General features: G+C 44.1%; 1 protein-coding gene across 1 annotated transcript in view; it reads left to right on the forward strand.

The window, feature by feature from the left end:
* The window catches only part of SLC1A3 (solute carrier family 1 member 3), a 79,349-nt gene that overhangs the window by 17,920 nt on the left and 45,378 nt on the right, over positions 1 to 16,051 (forward strand). The window contains exon 3 of the mRNA XM_024578459.4: positions 4,440 to 4,577. Within this exon, the coding sequence (XP_024434227.1) occupies positions 4,440 to 4,577 (138 nt within the window). The remainder of the gene's footprint in view (positions 1 to 4,439; positions 4,578 to 16,051) is intronic.

Genomic DNA, 16,051 nt, shown 5'->3' on the forward strand with positions numbered 1-16,051 from the left:
GCTGCTGACGGTTTCCAAGAATTAAAGCATGCGCCCTGGAGGAAAAAGGCGGGCTATTTTAATTAACACATTTTATATAGGTTTAGTTAAATCATTCCATTAAAAGGGATTTAGTGTACCCTTTTTAACGGTGGCCTGGGACAGGTAACCATATTCTGAAGTCCATGTGTGTAGGAGCTGTGATGGGTCCCAGGTTGTGCTGGGTGCCTCCAGGACACCTCCAGCAGAGATGAGATTATTCCTCCAATGCTTCCACACTTTAGAGGTTAGAGATGCTGGGGACCCAGGAGCCAGGCTCATTTTAAAATTGTTCTTGGGCCCAGGCTGTAAGGATGTGTTTGTGTGTGAGAGGCATTGAAGTGGAGTCGAAGGCTCCGTTTAGAATCCCCACTTACTAGCTCTGAACCCTTGAGCAAGGTAACTAATTTCTGAGCATCAGTGTAATCGTCTTGCAAATAGACACGAAAATATCTACCTCATAAAGTGTGGGGGGGGATCAGGCCACCGTTAACCCATGGTAAGGGCTCACTAAATTTTCCCTCACCCAACATGACTGCTTCCCCAAGAGTGGACAGGGCTGCCTTGGTAAACCCAGACATAGTAAACAGGCCAAAAGCATAGTCAGGGAGAAAACTCATTTAAAGTATTAACATTGTTTATTACTCTCTAAACAACTCCTGTCTTCAAAGCATTGGACCAGAACTACCCCTTATAAATAAATGATGTCTCCTCGCCGCTCCTACTATGAATAGGAGCTTTTAGAAAATGTGGGTTCCATGCACTGGAGAAGGTAAAGAAATTAAGGCGTCCTAGAGTCGTTCATGCCAGGGCTATGCTTCCAAGCAAGACCAGCTTGTTGACTGGAAGGAGACATAAGAAAAGTATCACCACCTCTTGAGCCTTTGGCTCCCTGACCATCTTGCTGCTGCTCTGTTAGATGTTTAAGAGACGTTGTCACTCCCATGTTGCCCAGAACCGTTCACTGAGCTGGCTGACTTTCACTCTCAGGATGAAAAGCGGTTGCCCTGAGTCAACATGGGGTTTGCTGAGGGGAGGGGAGAGGAGGTGCATGGAGCACCCCAGCAGAGAAGGAGGCCACATACACACAGCCAGTGCCGTTGTAGAGAGGGGAGTAGAGTCAGTGTGGGCAAACGTGAGACTCGGGGGATGGGATCAGGTGCCCCTAGTGTTACAAAGAATAATCCCTCCCTCCATCTGCACTGACTTAGCTCTTGCTCCTGGAATCTGTATGATTAGTAGAGCAGCTATTCTATCAATCTTTTTCTAAATTATAACTTAAATAGGTTTACTGAACTAGCCTGGATCCTATCCACCCCTGAAAATGTTGTATACAAATAAATATATTTCTAGAAATAGCCAACATGGAGATGAATTTATAAAACCAAACCTGGTCTTAAATTGTTACTTGGAAGATATCGAAAATTCCTAATAGCTTGATGTGTTCAAATTCCAAATGACCCAGTGAGCTTCTTGTGTTCACTGTGCATATTTTTTGTTATGATTGAATGACAGAAATTTAAATGCATTTAAATAAAGGTCAGAAAACAGTCAACTCCAGTGAAATTACATTTGACTAGAAGTAAAGGAAAATTTAGGAACCTTTACTAACTGACTTCCTATAAGGTGAAGCACTTCTCTCCCTGTGACTTGGCCTTTATGTGAGCGAGCAGGGAAGACCCAGATGTAACCAGAGCCTCATATAATCCCTATGGAGCACTGCTGAATGTGCTCACTGTCACTCAGAATTCAGTGCCATACCGAAACCGAGTTCAGGAAGATTACAAGTTAAGTATGTTCAAACAAAGCAAGCAAACGATCAAAAAGGAAAAATTAATTAAAGATGTATTAAATTTGGGAGGGGGAGAGAAATTAAAATTTATAACTCGTTTTTCCCCCTGGGGATCAAACCGCCAACCTAGGTCTGTGCCCTGACCATGACTTGAACCTGCAACCTTTTGCTACCCAGTCAGGCATTTATAGCTCTTGAAGAAATCATCTAATAAAAAAGGTACACTGATATTATTTAATAAAAATGAAAAAATACCTGTATATTTTAAAATAACAATATATGGCAGGCAAATTAGAAAATAGTTTTAGCAAATATTTTATACATAGGCAAAGGGTAATTATCTTGATTATATAAAGAATCTATACCAAATACATACATACACATATAAACAAACTATTTGGTTAGGAAACACTTGGGGAAGATACAATTAGGAGAAATGGTCAACATTATTAGATACAAGTGATTTCAAAGGAAAACAAAAATGCATTCTGTTTACTCATCACATTTATAAATCTTGCTTGTTTTAACAATTTTTTATGATAATACTCTCAGCTTCTGTGGCATAGGAAGTAAAGCCTTCTCATTCACTAATGGAGCCCTAAACTGCTGGGGCAACCTGTTGGGAAAGCAATTTGATAACATGAATTGGGGAGGTCATATTCATTAATTCACTGGTTCCCCTTCTCTAAACTACACTAAAAATATATATTCCTAGATATAAAACAGCCTATATATATTCATCTTGGTGTTCTTTACAAAGGTGAAAAATGCTTAACAACCTAACAGTTCAACCACAGAGTATCAAGTAAATTTTAATACAATCATTGGGTCTGATGTCATGAGGTTGAAGTTGATTGTGACCATACATAGAAAAGTGTATTGCACATGATTTCCATGGAACATTCTGGAAAGAAACTCACAGAGGCACCAGCAGTGGTTGTCTTTCCCCTACTTGGAGAGGTAGGAAGTGTGTGAGGTGGTCCAGAATGTGAGATCTGAGTTCAAACCCCCTGGGTTTGAATCCCAGCTCTGCCACTTGAGTAGCTATTTGACTTTGATACCAAGTAGCGATTGGAACTGGGCAAGTTTTAAGTTCACTTAAAACTGAAGTGATGAGATTTCTCCACTGGTAAATTGGTAATTAAACAGTATCTACCTCCAGGGTTTTTTGTGAGGGTTAAATTTTCCAACACAAGTAGAATACCACCAACAGTGCCTGGCATATACTAGGAGCTCAGTGAAACATTAGCTATTTGCTGTTTAAATGGTGGAACCAATATGAGCAGACTTTTGCCGACACTTTTCTACATTTTCCAAATGAACTTAGCTCTCTTGAATGTAGTACTGTTACATTAGGAAAAAAAAAAAAAAAGCAATATTTTCCTAAAGGTCCTGAAAACTGGTTAGCTAGATTTTCTCGTCACATAAATTCAGACTCTTAACTGGAGTGTCCCAGTATGTAATCAACACATAGATACTTCGTGGTCGCTGTGGCCCAAGCGCTGACATTGGAGTGGCAGTGACAATTCAAATGAACTTGCGTCCCATTGCATAAAAGAAGTTGGGGTTGTTCGGTTTCCTTAAAGGACAGCTTGTATTCTTTGGAAAAGCTTGTGTTTACCCAGTATTCTCTCCCCATGCCCGAACCCCTACCTTCTAGACAACTCAATACCTCTCTATAACACCCATTTTAGGAATGGCTGTGCCAAAAAAAAAAACAATATATTTACAACAATGGAGTAACTAAGTTTTCTAGGGCAAGGGAAGTAAATTAGGGAAAGGGGAGAAAGAGTAAATGTATTCAGTACCTTTGTTAATTTCCAAACATTTCAAAAGATAGCATGCATAATTTGATTTACATATAAAGTTACTATTTTAGAAAAATATGTTTTAAATTTCCAAGAGCAGAAGGGTAATTAAAGAGAAAATTGCTTTCTCTTTCCCCTAATTTTCCCTAAGGTTTTAGAGAAAATTTTTGGGAAAAATCTCTGCACATTTTACAGTCTTCCCTTGCCAGCAGCTAACAAGTCTGTACAATATAGTTGCCAAGGCAATATCAAGACCATGAAGACAGAAAATGTGCTGTGCGGGGAGGGAAATGATGAAGACGGATTAGCAATGTGAGCAAGAAGAGGTTTTTTTTAATTGGAAAAAGATAAAATGATACTACCCTTTATAAGTGGTTGTGCTAGCCATTCTAATACCCTTTGGTAGGAAGGAACTTCATTATAACGAGGCTTTCATTGTTGTGTATTGCCTTGTTCAGGGATACGTCATTCTCTGTAGTGATGCCCCAATCTTGGTAACTCTGTGCTGAGCCATGTCAAAATTGATTCCACTGCATTCAAGTTAGACAAAGAAATTTTTCATTTGCTAAAACCAGGAAAAGTGGGGTGGGGTTTTTTTCCCTACAAGTTCTACTTGAAGCCCTGGACTCAGCCAGACCCGTCCAGACTGACTGATAACAAAGACCCGCCCTTTCCTCTGCAAACAGCACAGATATCTGTTGCTTAAATAAATTGACTCGTGTCAGACAGGCATGATCCCCGGGCAAGTGTTGTACTCATTTTTCTAGGACTGCTACTTCAGTTTCAAAAAAGACTCAACTTTTCTTCTTGTTCCCCCTCAGGTACGATCCTTGGATTTGCTCTCCGACCATACAAAATGAGCTACCGGGAAGTCAAGTACTTCTCCTTCCCTGGGGAGCTCCTGATGCGGATGCTGCAGATGCTGGTGCTGCCTCTCATCGTCTCCAGTCTTGTCACAGGTACCAGGCAGTTCTGTTCAAAGTGTGCTCGGAGATTGCTTAGAGAAGCAAGAGCTTTAGGTTTCTGCTGGATGCATGCTCTGTTCTAGAAAAAAAAAATTCCCTTCAAAATGATGGAAAGGCGGCTTTAGTAATGCATGAATGATAGAAACTTGTGTTTTACCAATCACAAGAGGAAACATTTAAACAAGTATGTAATCTGGTCTGCCTCCCTACGAAAGAGGTGCCCTGCTAAACACTACACAACCAGCCTTCTCTGCCCACAGCAATCTAGTTGACAACAGCGTACAACAGGTCTGTTTTCTCACCCTCTTATCCCACCCAGATAACATCTGGTTGGACAGCCTATTAGCTATTGATGCAAGAATGCTTGTTCTCAGAGCCACCAGGACTTGAGCGGGAGCCTTCTTGGAAGCCTCATCAAGAGGTAATGCTCACAACACACTCACCAACTCCGCTGCCACCAACACTGCCTTTTCCTTGTGAACCCGCATGATTTCATTTCCTTCTCCGGGTGTCCCCCACCCCCCCGTTACCTTTTACGCTTGTGGGAGAAGGGGGAGGGGGTGGGAGATGTTCCCATCCTGACACTTTGTCAGTGGACACTTGGATTTTCAGTGAGTGCAAACTTGGCAGGACAGGATTCTATCTTCTATGACAGCCAGGTAACAATTTACGCCTGCGTGGGAAATGGTTAATCGTTTGTATGTGTGATTGGTGAACACAAACGGAGCCGAGAAGTTTCAGGAAAATGTTACTGAACATTCCTTTCTGCCCACTCTTCTGCTTCCCCACAGCCCATCTCTGGCTTAGAGGAGGAATGCCCGTAGACCCTGCCCAGCAGGCTGGTTTCTGGGTCTGCAGCCAGAGCCTGGACCTCGGGGATTACTGACCCTGCTCTCTTTCCCACCCTTGGCTCACTGTCCCCCCTTAGCAAATCACTCCACCTCTGTGAGCGGGCTCTGCACCTCTTTTACCCTCGCAGGGAGTTCTCAAGGATGTGTACACCCTCCTTTTAAGATCTGTGCGTAGTAAGAACTTCATAGCACCACTCGAAAGTCACGGAGCAAAATTCTAGGGATACTTCATGCCTTAGGGGACTGGCCATTACTTGGTCAGAAACTATGTCAGAGTTTTCCTTAATGCCTAGCAGATCGCTGCTGGCTTCCACTTGCCCGGGTCTCTGAACAAGTGATCGCATGTACAGGAAGCTTGCCCATGAAACAATCGTGCGGACAGGAGGTTGCAGGGGGAGGAGCACTGGTGTTTGAAACTGTCCTGGCCCATTGCTAAGCAGGGATGATCTTTGCAGCCTCAGTTCTTATCACAGAGGCTAGATTAATGCTGATGTGAGGCACAACCTCATTTTATTATCCACATGTTGCCATTTTACTGGGAAACAAGTTCTTTGCAGGAAGCAATTAGAGGACAGAACTCACAGTGCCATTTTTTGTGGAACAGGAAGTCCCTCTTCACCATCCCACTGGCTGGCACCTGAATTGAGTCCCTGCAGTTCTCCAGGACGCAAACTGGGGGGTCCTGGATTCTTTATCCTATCTCTTCAAGGGTGGGGTTGGTGTTTAGAGGTTTCCACTCTCTGGTAATTGTGCTAAAACCCCCGTGTTACCCTTTATAAGGGGAAAGCCCTCATTAGGTATCATTTGAGGAAATATCATTAACACTTCCCCTTAGTAGCAATCCTGGTTGATGGTTACCTTGAGGTGGGATTTCCTGGTGTTTTCTACAACTTAATGCACTAAGTTTATTGAAGGAATAAGAGAGTTCACTTAGTAACTTAGCAGGAAAATGTACTATGATGCAATCCCTTTCACATGGTTAAAAGAAAATCTGTGGGCAAACCTCAGAGAAGTCATCAATGTTTATAATATTGTTGTTAAAGAAAAAGGAATTATAAGCTGCAAACAACCACTATGAAATGAGCTTTTAAAATGTAACCTAATCCCAAGTTGGGAATGCTGTCACTTGGGACCATTAAGAGAGTGTCAGCTCTTTTTCAGGACTGTGTTAAGACAAGGGGCATAATTATTTTGTTTGCTAAAGGTCTTTTTAAGGTGTTGGTCTCAAAGGAGTAACTTCCAAGCTGCACAACAATTTGGATACTTATGATTGATTAGAATGCATGGTTGATTCAATAAGAATCCCCTTCAAAGTTTTAAGTTCTGTGATTCTAAACCAAAGTAGGGTGTGACCCAGTGAGAATGAGAAAGAGGGGTATTGCTGCAAATTACACAGACCCCGGAGGATTCCTGGGTGTGTTGGAAGATGTCACTAGCAAATGCGTTGCCCAGGGAGGGTCAAAGTCAGGGTCCACTATTTTAGAATGGAAAAGCAAACTCAGATGCCTCCAGTGGCCAAGCAGGTGACCTCTATATATGAAACTGTCATTTCAAGCCACTGCTTGTTTTCCTCCTTTGCTAGAGTTATGCATACAGGGAACTATTTCTCTTCAGCAGGAAAAGTGACATGAACAAGTGTGATGATAAGTGGAAGGTGACCCAGCTTGCAGAACAGGGTAGACAAAGGGAGGCAAGGAGACTCTTGTGACCTGAAAATGACCAGCTCCCGCCAAATGTGTCCATGTGCCAACAAGGACCACGTCTTCTAATTGTTCAAGAGAATCCAGAAACCCAGAACTGTTTAAGAACCTCTAGGCATTCATGTGCTGATACAATGAACAGAACACAGCACTGCAGGCCAAACAACATGTCTGCAGACCAGTGCGACTCTCGGGCCCCCAACGTCAGGACGCAGGTTGGAGTGTTGGGGCTGAGGGACATGTGCCCCCGTCAGGCTCCTGCAGGGTTTCACACATCACCTTTTCCACTGTTGACAGGTACGTGTCAGAGCTTAACTCAACATGGAACAGCTATCAGACACCACGTTTATTGTCTCAAAACAAAGAACCATCGGAAAACCCCTCCCCTCCATCCTCTGGGTTTCTCCACGCTGTGTCATGGCTTAGCCGGTCTTTTCTGGCACCAGACAGGAACACGGGAATAAGAGCTCAGAGGTCACACTGTCACAGAGTGCATTTCCCAGTGGGACAGTGCTTGACAGGCGTGGTGCTGTGAAATCCAAAGCCCCAGGGTGTGTGCTGACATGGAATGCATGAAACCCTTGCTGTGTGTCTTGGATTAGGCATTCGGTTTTCGAAGATTCTGTGCATTTAATTGTGCTAAAGTCACACTTAAACTCTGAGAAACCCAAGTTAAGTGTTTGTACTTGAAACATCGTGTTTGAGTTGTAGCTCTAAAGCCCCTGCAAGCCGTGTTCTCTTCTTCCTGGATTTGAAAGTCGAATCCTTCTGAACATCATTGTTGGTGTGTATTAGCATCCCAGAAGCTGCCAGAGAGACCTGGGAGAAAGCCTAGTGGCTAGATTTGTAACTTTTTTTGTTAAACAAGAAGAGTATGTCTGTGCCAATCCACCACAGTAAAATAGGAATTTGGCACAAATTTCTATTGATTTGGTCAGGATAGACAGCCAAACGAGATATTTCATGCCGGAAATATGAGTTGGTTTGGCTGGCTGCATCTGATTAAATTCCCCAGATAATAATTAAATTACATTTCAGGTTGTGCTGAGCAGGCGTAGTTATCACCTCCCCTTGACTCCCAAATCTCAGAAAACTAGTGCTTTCTTCTTTTCTCATTCTAAGTGAACCTTCCTCCTGATCACTCACTGAAAAGGAAATCCTTTGTGTCTCCAGTTTTCCAGAAGGGGGTCTTCACTTTTGACGAGCAATCAGTGTGGAGTTGGGCAGATTGTAAGTAAGAGGTCGGTGGGGGGTCGTCAACAGCGGCAGGGAAAGGACCGGCAGTGCCGGGTAAGGCGCAGCGGAGGTAGGGTTACAGAACGCGTGAAGTTGATCTTCCAACATTCACTCGTTCACGTCAGACACTGAGCTCCGCACAGGGGTTACGCGAACACAAAGGTGTCATCCCCAAGAAGATGTATGTTTGGATGTTGGGCAGGGAAGGGGAAGCTTCCCTGCACCACTTAAATCATACAATATATGTAAATACCAATTTCAACCCGAAGGGAGGGAGTCAGGCGGGTCCTCTGTACTCCCACCAAAAAAGAGACAGTTTGATTGATTTTAGGAACATGACCCCAAATCTGATTTTTTTGAGTCACGGCATCTCCATCATTTACTGAAAATATTCTTTACATCAAAGTACATTTCTTCTGATGCCTCCGGTTATTATGGGAAATGAATGCCCCCTGTTCCTTGTCTTGTGATGGAGATAGTAAGAGGAGATAATAAATAATCGGAGATAATAAATCACAGTGGAAGTCTAGATGATACTATTGGCTGAGACCTGAGGGGGACTGCAGATGTTGTTGAGGTGTTAAATGCCCATAATCACCAAAACAAGACTTTGTTTTACCTGCAATCCAAAGGATTGAAAGCGAATGGAGAAGGATGGCTTTGACTGTGTGATTTAAGATTAAGGAGGGGTCTCTGCACCGCCAGAATAAATAAATACCATTGTATTCACTCCATTTTGGGGAAACAGTGATCTAGTCCAACCTCCCTTCCCAGTCATTGTTCAGCTTCTGCCTAAACATTTCCAGGGATAAGAGATCTTTGGAACTCGTTTGTCCTTGGAAACTTCTCACGGTTCTGTTTTGCATCTAAAATGAAACAAACACATTTAAAAAAATCAAACAAAACAGAACACCTGCCTGCCTGGAATCCCTCCTCCGTGGGTTAGGCTCTGGGATATGTCACATATTCCTGAGGCCGCTTCCTTCCAAACCTGTCACGGGAGACTTAACTCTACTAGAAGCCAACATGCTGTGGTCACCAGCAAAGGGCTCCCTTACCTGAGAAGGTAAGAGTAGAGACAGCAAGTGTACCTCAAAGGAGGGCCCTTGGCTTCAGAAAAAATGACAGTCGCAAGAAGAGTGTCATTTTTCTCATTTCATTTAACACAAGAGGACAAAAAATGAGCTTGAAAATTCTTAACTTGTGGACATGTGAAGGGTTTGTTAAGGACTTGCCAAAACTTAAGAAAAATTTGATATATTAAACTGTTCCCTGCCTGGCTCCCGTGTGTAGCGGAGGTCTGTTTGAAATGCCCCAGGCACTTTATACACGAGAAAAGGGACTGTCAACGATCGAGTTATCCCCTCTTCCCCACACAAAGATTTTCCTGGAGGAAAAAAAAAATCCTGAAAAGTATCTGTCCTGGGTGGGGAGGAGGTTCTTTGAGCCTCCCTTTCATTCTCTGTGAAATGAGGGTGAACATAGTACCTTTGTCATGGGGTTGCTGTGAGGATTCACACCTGGAACACAGTACCTGCTCGGTTAGTGGTAGCTACTGGCAGTAAGAGTCACTGCAGTAAGAGCTGTCCTGGCGGTGCGCATCACATAAATGAAAATTCTAGGGCAAGTAGAGAGAGCTCAGTTCAGGGGCCTGTCACTGAGTCTCCTGATCCCACGCATCTCATTTGCCTGTGGGCCTTGCAGCGATCACGTTCCTATTAAAGAAACCAGAAGTTTATTGAGTAACAACATGAGAGCCAGAGAATTCCTTCCTCGCCACTGGAAGGGACCAGTTTCTGCCCTGCAGCATGGGATGTAATTACCTTACCACCGCTGCATAATTCTAAATATTATCTTTTCTTATACAACTCCTCCATCTTCCAGAGAAACTGCAGCCCCAGTGTGTGGCACCTGGAGGCCATGTGGCAGCAAATTCCATGCACTGCTCTCCCACCAGATGCAGAGCCCTTCCCGCTCACTACGACCTCAGACAAACTGAGTCTCTGTCTCAGCACACGAACACTGGTCCTGGCAGCCTGGAAATGAGCCAGAAGGAAGCTCTAGCCCGGCTCATTTGAAGCCAACTGGCTGGACCTTCTCTATTTTCTCTCTAGCGCTATTCGGAAACCTGGGAGGGGAGGCCAAGTAATGCCCATGTGGAGAGGGAGGTCATAGGATAAAATGGGAAGACCCATCTGCAGGGTATCTGGCTTTTTCACTTCATATAAGAAAGGAGATCTGGGTAATTAAATGCTTTTTTGAACTACTTCTTTTTTTTAAGTGGATTTGGGCTTTGGTAAGGTGTAGACAGAGTCATTGAATTCTAGCTGTCCCAGAAAATGTCTACCTTTCCATTGCAGACAATCTAATTCAATGAGCATCACTGAGGTTTTTATGGACCAGCCACTTTTTTAGGACCCGAGGGTCCCAAAAGGAAGAAGTCAAGGTTCCTGACCTCAAGGAGGTCAAAGTCTGGTTGGGACATAGACTTGTGATTGAAACAGCACAGGGTAAGGGTGACCCGGGCAGGATGGGCCCCAGAGGGGGACAGAGCAGGAAACAGGGGACACCACCATCCTTCTTCCTGACTCTCGGGTTTTCTGCCTCCCTGGTGAGGAAGCAGATCTCTCAGCAAAGAAGGAGGTTTTGTTTGGTTTGGGGTTTAGGTTTTTGGTCCTGCCTTGTTTTTCTCACACCAGCCTTTTTCACCATTAAATGCAATAAGAGCTGAGGTGGGACCCTGTGAAGTTCCCAGCAAAAGTCACCTCAGGTCAAAAGTAGCCTCCCAGATGGGAAAGTCAGAGAGAAGAGGCTCCTAACAGGGTTTCAACCCTGGAAACTTGCCCTTCTGGACAGGAGCCACTCAGCTTTTACAGGGCGCGCCAGGCGACAGGAGGCTGCCTGAACTGTAAGGCAGGGAGAGGTAGAACTGGAACATGGCTCCTGGCACCCAGGCCCGGAAGGTGACTGTCAGCTGCCACGTGCACGTCCCATCCTCAGTTAGTCTGTGCCCTCTAGGGCCCGCCAATGGTCCTACTTGCCCATGTGGAACAACAGAGAACCATGGCTCTTAGATGCTTCAGGAGCGCACCTGAGCAGAGCTCAGGCATGTCCATTCTGGTCACATGGCCGACTCCTCTAGGCCCTTCACCACCCTGGTTATGCTCCCCACACCCCTTTTCGTTCCCAGAATTGAACCCAATGTCCCAGATGTCACATGACTGGTTAGGGACAGGGATCTGGACCCAACCCTCTGTGGACACCAGTGGGGGTTGGGGCAGCTGTTATATAAAGCGCCACAAACCATTGGCTCAGAGGATTTCAGCCTATGGTCACCTAACCCCTCAGAATGGGACATTTATGGAAAAAAAATTTTCTGGTAGAAATAGAATTGTCCTTGAGTTGGAAGATCAGAGGGCCCAGGCTCAAGGGTCTGTGTGAGATGAGACTTTCCAGAAAGCTTGGGCCTGCGCGACTTGGAATTTTCTTATCTGTAAATTGTAGCAGCTTCAAGTTTGCCTGTGGTTTTGATCAGTTCTGATTTGAAAGAAATTTCTGAAAGTTTATTTAAAAAAGAAAAAGGGAAATGTTAAAGCTCCCTTTAAAATTAAATTATTCCCTAAGAAAGATAAGATTTTACCAATTTGGTGATTTCCTTCAAATTGCTGCTGGAACTGCAGTGTTGGGAAGAGATGCTTTCCTTCTGTGGATCTAATGACGGCGGCCAGGAGAGCGAGTTGCCTGATGAATTCTGACTAGCCATTTGTGCTTAAGGGCTAGAAGTGGTGGGTGGCGGCTGAGGGTGGGGGATGCTTCTGCAGGAGCCACCAACATACGCATTTCTAACTTCTGGCGTTCACGTGAGAATTTTTATGGTCCTATTCAGATCAGTTACACTGCATGGGACGCAGCCCTTAGGCTCCACCTCCCACCCACCCCAGAACTCTTCAGTTAATCGGTCTGAAGTGACGCTTGGGAAATGATGTCTTGATGTGGACACCGGCCTGCAGTGTGCACGGCGTTGTGGCTGAGACGAGACAAATTCACACGGGCTACCGAGTCCTGTGGAGGAAAAGGCATGGCACGCCACTCTCTCAAGGGGAGAGCTCCATGACCCTTGCCTTGATAGGCTTTTATTGGCTTAATTTGCATAGGAATACAGGGCATATATGGAAAGCTCATTAATTATTGTCAGGCAGTAATAATCAAATAGATAACATTCAAAGAACTCTGAGGGCTTATTTAGAGTTAGGGCCAGATAGCTGAAGGACCATAAAACTTCAGGGAAACAAACTCAGTTCATGCTTGGACCCTTATCATTTAAACTGAGGGTATTAGCAAAACAGGTTTCACAGGATTTTATGCATTCTTTCTTAGGCCTGATTGCCCCAGGGAACCTGCCCTTTCCAGCACAGGGTCGCACCCACCTCCAGCATTGTTTCAGGCTTAAGTCAGGCAGGGGAAGTTAGGCAGTCAAGAGATTCGGAGACTTCTTGCAGACAGAATGAGGACTCAGGCCATGTCAAAGCCGACGGGCGAGGGTCCATCACCCCCTTTTTCTATAGCCCCCCAAGTCCTTCCCTGAGGACTCCCTCATGACCATGCCTGTCTTAGGTCGTCCCTCCCTTGAGGAATCTTACCTGTCATTGGCTAACTGATCATGCATTGGGGGCCGGGCAGGGTGAAATAAAGTGGGCAGAGGTGGTACTCCTGCCAGGGAGATAAGCTTTGTCTCCTTAGTGGCTTAGGGTTCCCAAGGTCTTTTTACTCAGCCTTAGCCGTGGGGGGTTAGTCTCTGAAACCAGGCAGGGCGGTTCCCAACAATGTCTCTTTATGGTTCTCCAGATAACTTCACTGTGCACCCAGGGTTGAGAGCCACCACTTTACAGTTTTTCTGTCATTGGTCTTTGCAGGGTCACCACTTAGTTCAGGTCCTTATTAATTTGGATACCCTCTCTCCCAGGAAGCCTTCCCTGGCTTTCTTCTGGCCCCTACTAATGCATGCTTCCACAGGAATAGCTTCATTATTCCATACAGTTTTCTTTAAAGTCATTTAAATAAAATGAGTGCTTACCATTTGTATAAGTAAAACAACATAGAAATACACAATGCAAACCACAAAGCTACTCCCACACACAGAGATACCAGTCCAGTGACTCAGATTTAATGGACTCATGCTGGGTGACCTGCTTATCTCAGAAATTTAGGGGAACCTGCACTTGTTATAAAAGACTTCTCAGTGTCTCATAAAGCCAAGTGAAAAGGTGCTGGAGCTTCTACCAGCAGAGAGACAGAGACAGACACAGAGAAAAAAGGTTCTACAGCTAGACAAGGCTTTCTGTGACAAGGTCATGGATTGTATGTTTCCAGAGGACAGTACCCTGCCTTCCCTGTATTCCAGGTGTAGTGGGTATTTCAATAAGCAGAAAGGGGGTTTGGGGTGGTGGTGTTCTCTGCTGGAGTTGATCTGCCACGATGATCCAGCCAGTTGTGAGTCTGCGTAGAATCTATATTTCTGCAGATTCCTTTCTCCAGGCAAGATAAACGTCTTGGTAGCTTCCTCAAGGAGAAGGTCTTTGCCGTGATTTCAGAGCCCCGGGCCTTAAGCCAATGCCCTGCCCACAGAGCTTGTTGTCCTCACCCAACAACCTCACCCCAGGGAGAACCCAACTCTGCTTTCAAATGTTCCTTTCCTGGTCTTCCTCATACAGGAGAGAGGTTTTGCTGACTTTGTATCTATTTAATTTTTTAAACAAATATTTGAGTTTCCATCTGAGTATTCTTTGGAGAGAAGACACTTCCCCTAAATTACTAAAGGGGTTTCCTCTCACAGGGCATTGGACTAAGAGTGGCCAGCCCCCAAGCTCTGTCTGAGGGCAAGTGAGACAGTCAGAAGGGGCTGCTGGCTAATCTTTTGGGATGAGTTCTACAGAGCAGGATGATGGAAGGCCTCCTAGATCCAGCCTATTGAAGTGGCATCCACATCACCAAGACTTGTCAGTATTGCACTACTGCATGCATGTGTATACACACACATGTACACACATACATACACAATCTTGTTTGATCTGTAATATCCCTGGGCCCCCTTTTACACATACATCCCCTCCAACAATTGGATTATTTTAAAGCAAATACCAGCTATTTCATAACATTTCTAAAAGCAAAGGAAACATAAGAGAGGTGTGATATTTTAAATGATTTTAACATATTTTATGTTTTTTTAATGTCCTCACACACACGCACATACACCTCAGCAGCTGTCAGTCTCGTGAATAATGTCTTGCCCACCGAGTTCTTTACTCTCTTTCCATTTCTGGCGCCCACGTCCCCACCACTGCATCATGGTGATTACCAACACTCCCCTGCAGCCAGAGCACAACGGGCCTTTAGTAGGAAATAATGCAATAAAGTGTACACTATGAAATTTGGGGACACAATGTGCCATTTTAACATAATCTGAGTGTGCATTTGCGCACACATAGCTATGAGTGTTTGTTCTTTTTCCAAAGTTCTGCCAAGTCTAAAAAGTACTGTAGTCTGACCATGCCCTACTGTTGGTGATTCTTCTTGAATGCACAACTTTTCTAGAATTTGTTTCTGTACTTTATAAGGTTTCACAACTCGATTGTTTCTAGTTAAGCTGTAATTTGAGTGCAATGCAAAAATGCAAAAATTTCCAGGATGCAAAAATTTCCCCAAATTGTTATATAATGAAACATACAAACAGTTCTTAATATCAGCATACCTAACATACACACACTAAGTATTTAAGAAAAAAATGGAGACATTAGAGTTTTTACACTGGAATCATGGGATCTACACTTAATGACAAATCCGGGAGCATTCCTTTGGTGTGCACCGCAAAGACAGCCTTAGGAACAAACATCAGTGCTGTAGTTCTTACGCATATTTAGGAATAAAACTAAAATCCTATCACACTGCTCTAGGTGCATTAAAAGTGTCTGCATGTTGAATTCTGTGTGACATAGGAACACATTCACTGTGAGACAGTGTGGCTCTCACGCAGTGTAAGAGCAGAGCTGCAAGCGCATTTCCGTGAACAGCGTGCACTGTGACATCTAAGCGTGACTGACAGGTTCAAGTTCTCCAATATCAGTGAGATGACCTATTTCGTAGTTTTCAAGCCGTGATTCTACCACCATTCAGGTGAGTAGAAGGCAAGAGAGGTTTTAAAGATTTATAGTGAAAAATGTATGAATTGTGAGAATTATTGACTTTAATCTATTCCTATTTTCCCTCTGAACTGGACGCAGTGTCATTACTTGCTTTAGTAGAAAACATGTGGGTTGAACTTGCAGAACACAGATGTTCTATGAGAACATGGCTTGAAGTCACTATATAATTTCCTGTTAAGTAAACATCTGAACAGTAACTTAACAGCTACCAAGGGAGGTCAAGTGCCTGGAAAGTGCTGTGTACATCACAGAAGCACGTGTTCCTTCTGTGACAGGCCAAGACGTAGCAGTGCATGTCAGACTTTCAACCTCTGCGGCATACTTATTACCCAATCTTGCCGTTCACTACTAAGCTCCTTCTGTTCCTTAGAATGATAGAAACCTATATGATAGTAGAAAGAGAGGTTCTCTCATTTATATAGGGTCCTGAAAGTTATTTCTTGGGACTGGTAGACAGGTTTATCTTGTTTCAAGATTGCACT

The sequence above is a fragment of the Desmodus rotundus genome, chromosome 1 (assembly GCF_022682495.2).
Source record: "Desmodus rotundus isolate HL8 chromosome 1, HLdesRot8A.1, whole genome shotgun sequence".
Classification (NCBI taxonomy): domain Eukaryota; kingdom Metazoa; phylum Chordata; class Mammalia; order Chiroptera; family Phyllostomidae; genus Desmodus; species Desmodus rotundus.